Source organism: Oncorhynchus mykiss, chromosome 13 (assembly GCF_057628025.1).
Source record: "Oncorhynchus mykiss isolate SJ-2025 chromosome 13, ASM5762802v1, whole genome shotgun sequence".
Lineage (NCBI taxonomy): Eukaryota > Metazoa > Chordata > Actinopteri > Salmoniformes > Salmonidae > Oncorhynchus > Oncorhynchus mykiss.
Window position 1 is genome coordinate 67,428,809 of NC_143034.1, and position 13,976 is coordinate 67,442,784.

At 45.2% G+C, this 13,976-nt stretch overlaps 1 protein-coding gene across 6 annotated transcripts in view; it reads right to left on the reverse strand.

The window, feature by feature from the left end:
• The window catches only part of crebbpb (CREB binding lysine acetyltransferase b), a 96,789-nt gene that overhangs the window by 18,702 nt on the left and 64,111 nt on the right, over window positions 1-13,976 (reverse strand). For 2 of the 6 annotated variants that reach the window (XM_090197314.1, XM_090197312.1), the window contains exons 13-19: window positions 8,521-8,721; window positions 8,028-8,300; window positions 7,447-7,647; window positions 7,044-7,236; window positions 5,535-5,653; window positions 4,885-5,124; window positions 658-746 (exon numbers count right to left, since the gene is read on the reverse strand). In XM_090197314.1, the coding sequence (XP_090053440.1) occupies window positions 658-746; window positions 4,885-5,124; window positions 5,535-5,653; window positions 7,044-7,236; window positions 7,447-7,647; window positions 8,028-8,300; window positions 8,521-8,721 (1,316 nt within the window). Of the gene's footprint in view, window positions 1-657; window positions 747-4,622; window positions 4,702-4,884; window positions 5,125-5,534; window positions 5,654-7,043; window positions 7,240-7,446; window positions 7,648-8,027; window positions 8,301-8,520; window positions 8,722-13,976 lie in introns of those variants that run through there. The other 4 variants (XM_090197313.1, XM_090197311.1, XM_090197316.1 and 1 more) reach the window with 2 other exon arrangements.

Genomic DNA, 13,976 nt, shown 5'->3' on the forward strand with positions numbered 1-13,976 from the left:
TATGATTGATATGATCATGTCAGTTGGGAGACTGTTGGAGTGAATGCCAGCCCTGGTGATGTAGGGGAGAGAGGGATGCACACAGAACACACAGACATATGGATCACCTCTGCTTGTCTTTGGAACTTTTCATAACAATTTTTGTTGAAATTTCTTTTAAAAAATGTGGGTAATGTGGGTAAATAACTAGTGTAAAATGCATCAACATGCTTCCAGAAGGGATAGAGTAGTTAACCCTAACGAGCTTCACTGCGCTGAGTTCAGATTAACTCCACTACATGCAACTGCAATGCATCTGCAATATTTGGAGCTACTGAAGTGCAATAGCAATGTGTGAACAGCAGGGGGAGCAGTGGTGCTGATATTGCAGCACATCGGGCTTGAAGGGAAACCTGAAGATCCTGTCAATGTAGGCTACACTACTTTTAACAACATGTAACCCTTCCAGTATCCAGTACGCACCATCCCTCTGGTGAAATACCCTCTTAGAATACTCTCAACATAATTATTCATTGTATTACATGGACCTGAACTAACATTACAATGTACTGTGAGAGCACAATCCTATTCCCCTTTCTCTCTCCATCTCCCCCTTTCCTTCACCTGCCCTGCCTACTTACAACACCCCCCCCCCCCCCACCAGGAGTGTGGACTTACCTGTTCTGGTAGCTGAAGTAGGTTCCGTCTCTGGAGATGGTGCACAGCTGCTTGCCATAGCAGCAGAGGGTCTGGGGTGAGAACTCAAACTGTGGAGGAACACAGGGAGAAAGGGTTAGTGAATCCACTTCTACACTGTCTAGCATTCAGCCAGGTCAGTCCTGTCCACAGATTCTCCCAAATTAAAACCTAGTGTTCCTCTGAAAGTTCCCCTTTCACTGGTACGTAATAGTCTCAGGCTTACATCCCAAAGGGCACTCTATTCCCTATGTAGTATACTTTTTTTTTACCAGGGCCCATAGGGCATAGTGCACTACATAGGGAATAGAGTGCCATTTGGGAAGCACACTCAGTGTCACAAGTACGACAGGAAGTCAAAAGGCTCATCATGTTAAGTCAAGTGTTTCCATCTTTTTTAAGGACCATCTAGCCATGGGGTCATACAGGTGGCTGTCTGTCACACAGTCAACAGCAGCGCATGGTTATGCATGTCTGGAGGGGTTAGGGATGTTTCTTGTCGTGTCATTTCAGACTTAAATACCATCACTAACCGACTTCCACCCGGTTACTCAACCCTGCACCTTAGAGGCTGCTGCCCTATATACATAGACTTGGAATCACTGGCCACTTTAATAATGGAACACTAGTCACTTTAATCAAGTTCAAATAATGATGACATACTGCTTTACTCATCTCATATGTATATACTGTATTCTATTCTACTGTATTTTAGTCAATGCCACTCTGACATTGCTCTATCTAATATTCATATATTTCTTAACTCCATTATTTTACTTTTAGATTGTGTGTATTGTTAGATAGTACTGCATTGTTGGCGCTAGGAACACAAGCATCCGCTAAATATGTGTATGTGACCAGTAAAACCTGATTAGAATTGCAGGGCATTGTATCCTCTTAAATGACAGTACAGTGCATTGGTAAAATATTCAAACCCCTTGACTTTATCCACATTGTTCAGTTACAGTCTTATTCTAAAATAGATTGTTTTTTTCCCCTCATCAATCCACACCCCATAACGACAAAGCAAAAACAGGTTCAGACATTCTTGCAAAAAAATATCACACATCACAAAAATATTCAGACCCTTTACTCAGTACTTTGTAGAAGCACCTCTGGCAGCGATTACAGCCTTCAGTCTTAGGTGACGCTACAAGCTTGGCACACCTGTATTTGGGGAGTCTCTCCCATTCTTCTCTGCAGATCCTCTCATGCTCTGTCAGGTTGGATGGGGAGTTTCTCCCATTCTTCTCTGCAGATCCTCTCAAGCTCTGTCAGGTTGGATGGGGAGTTTCTCCCATTCTTCTCTGCAGATCCTCTCAAGCTCTGTCAGGTTGGATGGGGAGTTTCTCCCATTCTTCTCTGCAGATCCTCTCAAGCTCTGTCAGGTTGGATGGGGTGTGTCGCTGCACAGCTTTTTCAGGTCTCTGCAGAGATGTTCAATCGGGTTGAAGTCCGGGCTCTGGCTGGGCCACTCAAAGACATTCTGAGACTTGTCCTGAAGCCACTCCTGCGTTGTCTTGGCTGTGTGCTTAGGGTCATTGTCCTGTTGGAAGGTGAACCTTCACCCCACTCTGAGGTCCTGAGCTCTCTGGAGCAGGTTTTCATCAAGGATCTCTCTGTATAATGCTCCGTTCATCTTTCCCTCGATTGGGACTAGGCTCCCAGTCCCTGCCGCTGAAAAACATCCCCACAGCATGATGCTGCCACCAGCATGCTTCACTGTAGGGATGGTGCCAGGTTTCCTCCAGATGTGACACTTGGCATTCAGGCCAAAGACTTCAATCTTGGTTTCATCAGACCAAAGAATCTTGCTTCTCATGGTCTGGGAGGCCTTTTGGCCAACTCCGAGCGCGCTGTCATGTTGCCTTTTACTGAGGAGTGGCTTCCGTCTAGCCACTCTACCATAAAGGCCTGATTGGTGGAGTGCTGCAGAGATTGTTGCCCTTCTGGAAGGTTCTGTCCGGGGGTATCGTCGGACGGGCCGACATTGTTTCCCGACCCCTCCAGTCTCAGCCTCCAGTATTTATGCTGCAATAGTTTGTGTCGGGGGGCTAGGGTCAGTCTTATGTCTTGAGTATTTCTCCTCTCTGAGCCCTAGGGCCATGCCTCAGGACTACCTGGCCTGATGAGTCCTTGCTGCTGCTCCAGTTTCAACTGTTCTGCCTGCGGCTGTGGAACCCTGATCTGTTCACTGGAAGTGCTACCTTGTCCCGGACCTGCTGTTTTCAACTCTCCAGAAACAGCAGGAGCGGTAGAGATACTCTGAATGATCAGCTATGAAAAGCCAACTGACATTTACTCTTGAGGTGCTGACCTGTTGCACCCTCTACAACCACTGTGATTACCATTATTTGACCATGCTGGTCACCTATGAACATTTGAACATCTTGGCCATGTTCTGTTATAATCTCCACCCGGCACAGCCAGAAGAGGACTGGTCACCCCTCATAGCCTGGTTCACTCTGTTTTTTCCTAGGTTTTGGCCTTTCTAGGGAGTTTTTCCTAGCCACCGTGCTTCTACACCTGCATTGCTTGCTGTTTGGGGTTTTAGGTTGGGTTTCTGTACAGCACTTTGTGACATCAGCTGATGTAAGAAGGGCTTTCTTCTGGCTAATTATTATTATTATTTTTAATTAAAAAATGTATTCATTCTCCAATCTCCAGAGGGACTCGGTCAGAGTGACCCGGTCAGAGTGACCATCGGGTTCTTGGTCATGTCCCTCAAAGGCCCTTCTTCACCGATTGCTGCTCATAGACAAGGGTTTGAATAATTATGTAAATAAGGTATTTCAGTTTATTTTTTTTATAAAAAAACTGCTTTTGCTTTGTAATTATAGGGTGTTGTGTTTAGATTGATAAGGATTTTTATTTATTTAATCAATTTTAGAATAAGGCTGGCACGTAACAAAAAAATGTGGAAACAGGGTCTGAAAACTTTCCGAATGCACTGTAGGTCATCAGCAGCAATGTGCCATGGTTTCCCACCTTGAGGGCGTCAACAGCCCAAACCTGGCTAACAAACCCGTATATCAAGGGACACAAGTTCTCCCTATTTAGGTAACTCCTGGCCCTCACGATAACCTACAATTAGAGCTGAGAGTTTCTCCTGGTCCTAACGATAACCTACAATTGGAGTTGAGAGTTTCTCCTGGCCCTAACGATAACATACAATTAGAGCTGAGAGTTTCTCCTGGCCCTAACGATAACATACAATTAGAGCTGAGAGTTTCTCCTGGCCCTAACGATAACCTACAATTAGAGCTGAGAGTTTCTCCTGGCCCTAACGATAACCTACAATTAGAGCTGAGAGTTTCTCCTGGCCCTAACGATAACCTACAATTAGAGCTGAGAGTTTCTCCTGGCCCTAACGATAACATACAATTAGAGCTGAGAGTTTCTCCTGGCCCTAACGATAACCTACAATTAGAGATGAGAGTTTCTCCTGGCCCTAACGATAACATACTATTAGAGCTGAGAGTTTCTCCTGGCCCTAACGATAACCTACAATTAGAACTGAGAGTCTCTCCTGGCCCTAACGATAACCTACAATTAGAGCTGAGAGTTTCTCCTGGCCCTAACGATAACCTACAATTAGAGCTGAGAGTTTCTCCTGGCCCTAACGATAACCTACAATTAGAGCTGAGATTTTCTCCTGGCCCTAACGATAACATACTATTAGAGCTGAGAGTTTCTCCTGGCCCTAACGATAACCTACAATTAGAACTGAGAGTCTCTCCTGGCCCTAACGATAACCTACAATTAGAGCCGAGAGTTTCTCCTGGCCCTAACGATAACCTACAATTAGAGCTGAGAGTTTCCAGTAGCCCAGGCTGACCATGACGGGGTCTATCTCCAGCTCAAACACCACTAACCTCCCGCTCTACTCCTCCTCTTTCCTCCACTAACATCCCTCCATCTCTCCTCCTTCCCTCCCATCATCTCACCTTCCTGCCACAGCAGTAGCCCAGGCTGACCATGACAGGGTCTATCTCCAGCTCAAACACCACTAACCTCCCGCTCTACTCCTCCTCTTTCCTCCACTAACATCCCTCCATCTCTCCTCCCATCATCTCACCTTCCTGCCACAGCAGTAGCCCAGGCTGACCATGACGGGTTCTATCTCCAGCTCAAACACCACTAACCTCCAGCTCTACTCCTTCTCTTTCCTCCACTAACATCCCTCCTCCTTCCCTCCCATCATCTCACCTTCCTGCCACAGCAGTAGCCCAGGCTGACCATGACGGGGTCTATCTCCAGCTCAAACACCTCGGCCAGCTTGGAGCAGTACTTGTAGACGCGGGACGTCTTGCGGTTGTAGATCCAGGCGTTGTTGAACATGACCCAGATGTCTTCCACGTACTGCCAGGGTTCCTGGTACTGACCCGTGTCCAGCTTACGCTTTATAGTGGACAGGTCCATAGGTTTCTTCACTATGTCAAAGTAGTCCTGAAGGGGGGGAATGGTTATAAGAGAGTTAAGTGGTACTGAGTTAAGAGTGCCTTATCATTCGCTATCAAGCTTCAGGACAATCAATGACATGTGGCTGTGAGAGACAGCGCTTCACTGATATTGTGAGAGCTTCACTGATATTGTGAGAGCTTCACTGATATTGTGAGAGCTTCACTGATATTGTGAGAGCTTCACTGATAGCTCTGACCAGAATGATATGGACATGGTTATGAGAGAGATCCTTCATCCTTATTGAGCCTCGGCTAGATCTATGAAATCTGCATAGAACTGAGTAACGAGTTCATTTGTTTTCATATCAATACATGACTAGGCATAACCAATCAAGAGAGAGACTCTCAGGGTGTACGACTATCTAAGTGCATGTACATGAGTATGTGTGTACTCACAGGGATGCCCAGCAGCATGGGGTCGACAGGCTGTCTGAAGGGCAGAGACTCGGGGTCCTGTCTGTAGAGGGCCTCTAGTGTGGGCATCAGGGCCTGGCGCAGCTCCTCTGGCTTAAAGACTGCAGCAAGGACAGAGTGGTCAGGGCTCTATTCAAATGAATCATGTACAACATCATAGAAATCTATCATGAAGAACAAAAAGTAAAAACCTGTCATGTGGAAAAGGGAGATCGCGAAGACTATTTATTCTATTTCTATCTGACATTCAGAACACTTCAGTGTCTTCACAGGGTCAGTTATCATGGTCAAGTCATATTGACAGAGTTGTTGTGAAGATGGGGAGAGAGGTATGTGTTGTAAAAAGATGCTCTGTGTTTTTGACACAAAGGTCAACTTGTCCTAGTTGTTCAGGCTCTGGTCTCATCTCATCTTGATTACTGTCCGGTAATACGGTCCAGTGCAGCAAAGAAAGACCTGGCAAAGTTGCAGCTGGCTCAGAGCAGCACACACAGAACAAATATCAACAACATGCATGATAGTCTCATGGTTGAGGAGAAATGTACTAATTATCTTCTAGTCTTTTTAAGAAACGTGTTGAATACTAACCACTAGTATAATCTATTACATACACTACAAAACAGACACACCACCATGGGTTTCATCACAGCACCCAAACCAAAAACACATTGAATGTATCGCTCAGTTCTGCATAGAGCCGTCTCATAGTGGAATGCTCTGGTCAGAGGTTACTCTCTTAGCTTTACAAACAGAACATATTGAATCACAGCACCCAAACCAAAAACACATTGAATGCATCGCTCAGTTCTGCATAGAGCCGTCTCATAGTGGAATGCTCTGCCAGAGGTTACTCTCTTAGCTTTACAAACAGAACATATTGAATCACAGCACCCAAACCAAAAACACATTGAATGCATCGCTCAGTTCTGCATAGAGCAGTCTCATAGTGGAATGCTCTGCCAGAGGTTACTCTCTTAGCTTTACAAACAGAACATATTGAATCACAGCACCCAAACCAAAAACACATTGAATGCATCGCTCAGTTCTGCATAGAGCCGTCTCATAGTGGAATGCTCTGGTCAGAGGTTACTCTCTTAGCTTTACAAACAGAACATATTGAATCACATCACCTCTCCTCTAAAGAGCTCATTTAACTGGATATAAGAATATAGTGTTTAAATAGTATGTGTTGTCTCTTGTCATCTTTCCAATATCAAACTCTTATTTTTGTAATTGTAATACCTTCGGTTGTTCTAGTCTATTACGGTTCTGTATTTTGTCATGTATTTGTACGTTTCATGTGGACTGCAGGAAGAGTAGATGCTGCATTTGCAGTAGCTAATGGGGATCCTAATAAACTAAACAGGGTAAAGGTAAGGACTGACATAACTGAGGAAAGAGCTGCAATAAGATAGGACCAACTGGGGAAAAACTACTTGTCATTGGAAAAACTCCTGGCCCCGGCTAGTTTTATAGAAACCAGGTCCTCACTTTTTTTGCGGTTCTGGGTGGGGGAGGTGGACGCTGAAGTGCCGTTGACCCCGCCCTCCTCCTCCTCTTTGGGTTCATTCTTAATCTCCGGCTTCTTCCCCTCCTTTGTCTCCATTGGCTCCTGCTTAGGCTCCGCCCCGTCTGGCTCCTCCTCCTTGACCGTGAGGGGTTTGGTGTCTTTTTGGTCTTCGTCCTGCTATGGGGCACAGCTACATTTAGAGGGTGCACTTAGATCATTCTGTAGGACACTACGTTTTGAAAGATGGAGGGCAACATGGCCACCGTACCAGATGAGTTCATATGCATTTTAATATTTCCATCCAAGAGCACTTGCATTCATAATGTACATATAAATAGAAATCTCTGGTTGGTCAAGTGTCTTGTAGTCAATATTGATCCTCACCTCCATTTTGAAGTCGCTGGGCTGCTTTTTCCCCGAGCCACAGTCGTCGTCCTCGTCGTCGTCCTCCTCCTCCTCCTCGTCTTTGAGCTCGGCTTTGTGCTCCGTTTGGGCCATGTCTGGTGGGGCCTGTTGGGAGTGGACCTCTGCCACCGAGCCTGGGGTGGGCATGCGGTTATCTATGCTGGCTGGCGCCTGGGACAGCTAGAGGGGAAACATTTGAGAATGACCCTTCAAACCCTTCAAAAGCGAAGGCTGGGTGCTGGCTATAACTGTTGACTGGCACAACAACAAGTCATTAAGAGCTGGCATGTGAAAGAAACACCATATTGTTAATAAAGCTTTAGTATCACTCCAATCATGCTGTTCCTTCAATAGACCTTTTTACATGTGGAAAAGCTGCATGACCGTAACAAAGGCTGCTTTAAAAAGAGCATCTATTTATTTCCTGACTACATGACCTAAGCAGGAAATACTCTGGGCCCAAGTGAAAGAATATAACTAGCCATGAGTTATGCTCGTCAGTTCACCAGGTCAGGATAACTCCCTATAAGAGTGTTGTGGATCCTAAGCAGGTAGTTTACCGGTGTGCTGGGGGGCTGCACTGAGCTGGGCTGCGTCTGGCTGGGGGTCCCCGGTTGCTGATGCTGCAGGGGCGTGAGCGGCTGGGAGGGGGCAGCAGGGGACTGCATGCCCAGGGTCGAGGGGGGTCGGGCGGTGAGGCCGCCACTGGGGACATGAGTGGGGGTGGAGGACGGCGAAGGCTGAGCCTGGGGGGGTGGGTGGGAGTGGGGGTGCTGGAGCTGCTGCAGGTTAGCCGAGGCGTTGGGTGGAGGGGTGCCGCGGGGCAGGGGGGGCTGGGATACAGAAGTTACAGTTAGAGCTCCATCTACTATTACATCTTCACACAGAGTTACAAACCTACCCACTCAGACACGTACATATTCTAACACTACACTTATATTGACAACCATAAACACATACAACGCAGCTTCTTCACATATGATCAAACCAACAGCAGAGATTATCAATGCAACAGATCACAAGCCCCATCTGTGTGAGTGTCTCTCTCCTCACCTGAGTGACAGCTGCCTGTGCTTGCGGCTGGCCGAGGGAGCCCAGGTTGTTCATCATCATTCCCCCGCCAGGGGCGGTGTTGGGAGAGAATTGGCTCTGGGGCATGAACTGGCTCTGATTAGCTGTCTGTCCCACCATGCTGTTGGCGTGCTGTCCCATCATGCCTTGCACCTGGGGCATCCTGGATGGGGACATGCCCATCTGGGGAAAGGAGAAGAAAAAAACAGACACGTTATAGAGAGGAAACCTCTATCTTGCATTGAGACCTTGCCAAGAATAACTACGCATCTAAATGAGATCAGAACTGGGTTCAAATACTATTTCAAATTCATTATTTTTAAAACTTCAGCTGTGCTTAATTGAGGTTGCCGGGTGAAATGGAACCAATAGAAAAGTCACAAAAGTGCAAACCCCACCAACCTGTTACTCCAGGCGGGCTAAAGGAAATGCTCAAAGTTTTTTTTTAAGATGTAGAAAAGTATTTAAACCCAGGTCTGAATGGGATACAATAACACACACATGCCACCAAGACAATACTCCTTATGAAAGGCCTGCGACGTAATAAACTAACAGTGTGCTGATTAGAAAGCAGAAGGCAGAGAGGCAACAACTAGAAGTAGTTACACATTCAACAGTGAAACTCCAACCCAACTCATTTAAGACATATACAATGCTCAACCACTTTCCCAGTAGAAACGAGGAGGCTACAGAGTACATTTATTTTACAACACCCCTTTCCATTGGAATACAACCTTCCATACATATTTGCCCGTTGTAGATGGGCTCAGAAAGTGACATTTTGGACCTGAATGCCAAAACATTCAAGAGATAAAGTTGCTCAAAGTTTACCTATTTTGCATAGCCCACCATACAAGCATTTCACAACACCAGCAATGACATCGGCTAAATATTGGATTTGCCAAGACATCCAGTTCATCACTGGAGAAGATAAAGGGTTCAGAGTGATGATATTTAAAAGATTATCAAACTATTTATAATTTAAAAAAGTGTATAAACATTAAAACGTCAATTACCTAAAAACTCTTAAACTCAGATTTTTCTCTCTCATATTCACATGTAGCTTAGACCTTATTTTACCTGATCTGAGGTTTTTGTGTTTTGCCCGCCATCGGTTGAAACAACATGCTCTTGAATACAGGGTGGTTGTCTTATGACAGATAAATGTACTAAAATGGGAACCAAATGGAAATTTCAAAAATGGTACCACAAAGACGGTTGGAGGTCCACACGTCAGAGAATGTTGACTTGAATGGGAATATGTTGTTTTAAAGTATTCTTGTCAATCTTCCATAGGAAACCTACTGAAATCCTAGAAATACAGATACTATAATAGACATGACCATCTCAGTTGACATTCGACGGTGGGTGGACCGGCCTCAATCTTCCATAGGAAACCTACTGAAATCCTAGAAATACAGATACTATAATAGACATGACCATCTCAGTTGACATTCGACGGTGGGTGGACCGGCCTCAATCTTCCATAGGAAACCTACTGAAATCCTAGAAATACAGATAATATAATAGACATGACCATCTCAGTTGACATTCAACGGTGGGTGGACCGGCCTCAATCTTCCATAGGAAACCTACTGAAATCCTAGAAATACAGATACTATAATAGACATGACCATCTCAGTTGACATTCGACGGTGGGTGGACCGGCCTCAATCTTCCATAGGAAACCTACAGAAATCCTAGAAATACAGATACTATAATAGACATGACCATCTCAGTTGACATTCGACGGTGGGTGGACCGGCCTCAATCTTCCATAGGAAACCTACAGAAATCCTAGAAATACAGATACTATAATAGACATGACCATCTCAGTTGACATTCGACGGTGGGTGGACCGGCCTCAATCTTCCATAGGAAACCTACTGAAATCCTAGAAATACAGATAATATAATAGACATGACCATCTCAGTTGACATTCAACGGTGGGTGGACCGGCCTCAATCTTCCATAGGAAACCTACTGAAATCCTAGAAATACAGATACTATAATAGACATGACCATCTCAGTTGACATTCGACGGTGGGTGGACCGGCCTCAATCTTCCATAGGAAACCTACAGAAATCCTAGAAATACAGATAATATAATAGACATGACCATCTCAGTTGACATTCAACGGTGGGTGGACCGGCCTCAATCTTCCATAGGAAACCTACAGAAATCCTAGAAATACAGATAATATAATAGACATGACCATCTCAGTTGACATTCGACGGTGGGTGGACCGGCCTCAATCTTCCATAGGAAACCTACAGAAATCCTAGAAATACAGATACTATAATAGACATGACCATCTCAGTTGACATTCAACGGTGGGTGGACCGGCCTCAATCTTCCATAGGAAACCTACTGAAATCCTAGAAATACAGATAATATAATAGACATGACCATCTCAGTTGACATTCAACGGTGGGTGGACCGGCCTCAATCTTCCATAGGAAACCTACTGAAATCCTAGAAATACAGATAATATAATAGACATGACCATCTCAGTTGACATTCAACGGTGGGTGGACCGGCCTCAATCTTCCATAGGAAACCTACAGAAATCCTAGAAATACAGATAATATAATAGACATGACCATCTCAGTTGACATTCAACGGTGGGTGGACCGGCCTCAATCTTCCATAGGAAACCTACAGAAATCCTAGAAATACAGATAATATAATAGACATGACCATCTCAGTTGACATTCAACGGTGGGTGGACCGGCCTCAATCTTCCATAGGAAACCTACTGAAATCCTAGAAATACAGATAATATAATAGACATGACCATCTCAGTTGACATTCAACGGTGGGTGGACCGGCCTCAATCTTCCATAGGAAACCTACAGAAATCCTAGAAATACAGATAATATAATAGACATGACCATCTCAGTTGACATTCGACGGTGGGTGGACCGGCCTCAATCTTCCATAGGAAATCTACAGAAATCCTAGAAATACAGATAATATAATAGACATGACCATCTCAGTTGACATTCGACGGTGGGTGGACCGGCATCAATCTTTGTGGTAGTAATTAGAAGCTAAAATGTCAATGACATTAAAATGTAAAATGGTGTTCCAGCTAAATTGCAGTGGTCTGAAGGGATAGGTCCATTCTATTCATTATGTTGATATGATTGAAATGACACCGACCCTGTATTCAAGGCCATGTCAGGGCAAGGGCTGAGTTAAAGGTTTTACTGCTAACCTACAAATCATTACACAGGCTTGCTCCTACCTATCTCTCTGATTTGGTCCTGCCGTACATACCTACACGTACGCTACGGTCACAAGACGCAGGCCTCCTAATTGTCCCTAGAATTTCTAAGCAAACAGCTGGAGGCAGGGCTTTCTCTTATAGAGCTCCATTTTTATGGAATGGTCTGCCTACCCATGTGAGAGAAGCATACTCGGTCTCAACCTTTAAGTCTTTACTGAAGACTCATCTCTTCAGTGGGTCATATGATTGAGTATAGTCTGGCCCAGGAGTGTGAAGGTGAACGGAAAGGCTCTGGAGCAACGAACCGCCCTTGCTGTCTCTGCCTGGCCGGTTCCCCTCTTTCCACTGGGATTCTCTAACCCTATTACAGGGGCTGAGTCACTGGCTTACTAGGGCTCTTTCATACAGTCCCTAGGAGGGGTGCGTCACTGATGTGATCTTCCTGTCTGGGTTGTGCCGTGGCGGAGATCTTTGTGGGCTATACTCGGCCTTGTCTCAGGATGGTAAGTTGGTGGTTGACGATATCCCTCTAGTGGTGTGGGGGCTGTGCTTTGGCAAAGTGGGTGGGGTTATATCCTTCCTGTTTGGCCCTGTCCGGGGGTATCATCGGATGGGGCCACAGTGTCTCCTGACCCCTCCTGTCTCAGCCTCCAGTATTTATGCTGCAGTAGTTTGTGTCGGGGGGCTATGGTCAGTTTGTTATATCTGGAGTACTTTTCCTGTCCTATCCGGTGTCCTGTGTGAATTTAAGTATGCTCTCTCTAATTCTCTTTCTTTCTCTCTCTCGGAGGACTTGAGCCCTAGGACCATGCCTCAGGACTACCTGGCATGATGACTCCTTGCTGTCCCCAGTCCACCTAGCCGTGCTGCTGCTCCAGTTTCAACTGTTCTGCCTGTGATTATTATTATTTTGACCATGCTGGTCATTTATGAACATTTGAACATCTTGGCCATGTTCTGTTATAATCTCAATCCGGCACAGCCAGAAGAGGACTGGCCACCCCACATAGCCTGGTTCCTCTCTAGGTTTCTTCCTAGGTTTTGGCCTTTCTAGGGAGTTTTTCCTAGCCACCGTGCTTCTACACCCGCATTGCTTGCTGTTTGGGGTTTTAGGCTGGGTTTCTGTACAGCACTTTGAGATATCAGCTGATGTAAGAAGGGCTATATAAATACATTTGATTTAATGTTGTGTCTCAACCGATGGAGGCTCAACACAAAAACCTCATGTGATGTAAAGTAGGGTCGAAGCTACAACACGGACAGCAATATTCAAACCTTGTCGCAGACTTTTTTAAAGCAGATTCAAGTCAGGACAGACTACACCACTCACAAACCCTCTTGGAATGCCATTTTGGTGAGTCTTTTGCATAAAAATCTGTGTAATTGTCCCACAGAAAAACAAAACCTTATCCCAGGGTTTTCAGAGGATTGAGGTGAGTTATGTAACTTTTTAACTGGTCTTTGCTCCTTCCATATTTATTTTCACTGCTGATAACCCAATACAAGTATGCTGACACCACAATACTTGAACGCACAAAGGGATCAACAACATTGGATTCACTCCATATTACTGGCCTGTATGACGAAGTGAGAAGAAGCCTGTGTTTAATCCATTCCTAATCATCCATTCTGTAAATAATATTGCAAGACAACACTTTTTAGCCTAAATTAAAAACTACGGGGTTGGGTCAAATCCAAGCGTGAAACCCTCCCCATTTTGAAGTATTGTGGGGGCAGCATCATGTTACGGGTATGCTTGTCACCGGCAGGGAATGGGGAGTTTGTCAGGATGAAAATAAATATGAAAAGGACCAAAGCCCAGGTAAAAAGTTAAGGTCAGCCCGCCACAGTTTTACTTTTCAGCTATTTTTTATAACTTTCTTTCACTTTGAAAATGTAGAGTAGTTTGTGTAGAAATAAAATCTAATTTAATCCATGTTTAAAACCCTCAAGGAGGTGAAGACTTTCTATAGACACTAGTGGAGCAAGACGGGGAGAGGAAGTGAGAGGGGGAGCAAGACGGGGAGAGGAAGTGAGAGATGGGGGAGCAAGAAGGGGAGAGGAAGTGCGAGAGGGGGAGCAAGACGGGGAGAGGAAGTGCGAGAGGGGGAGAGGAAGTGAGAGAGGGGGAGCAAGACAGAGAGGAAGTGAGAGAGGAGAAAGGGAGAGAAGGAGATCCAGAAGGAAGGAAAGAGTTAACTGGGG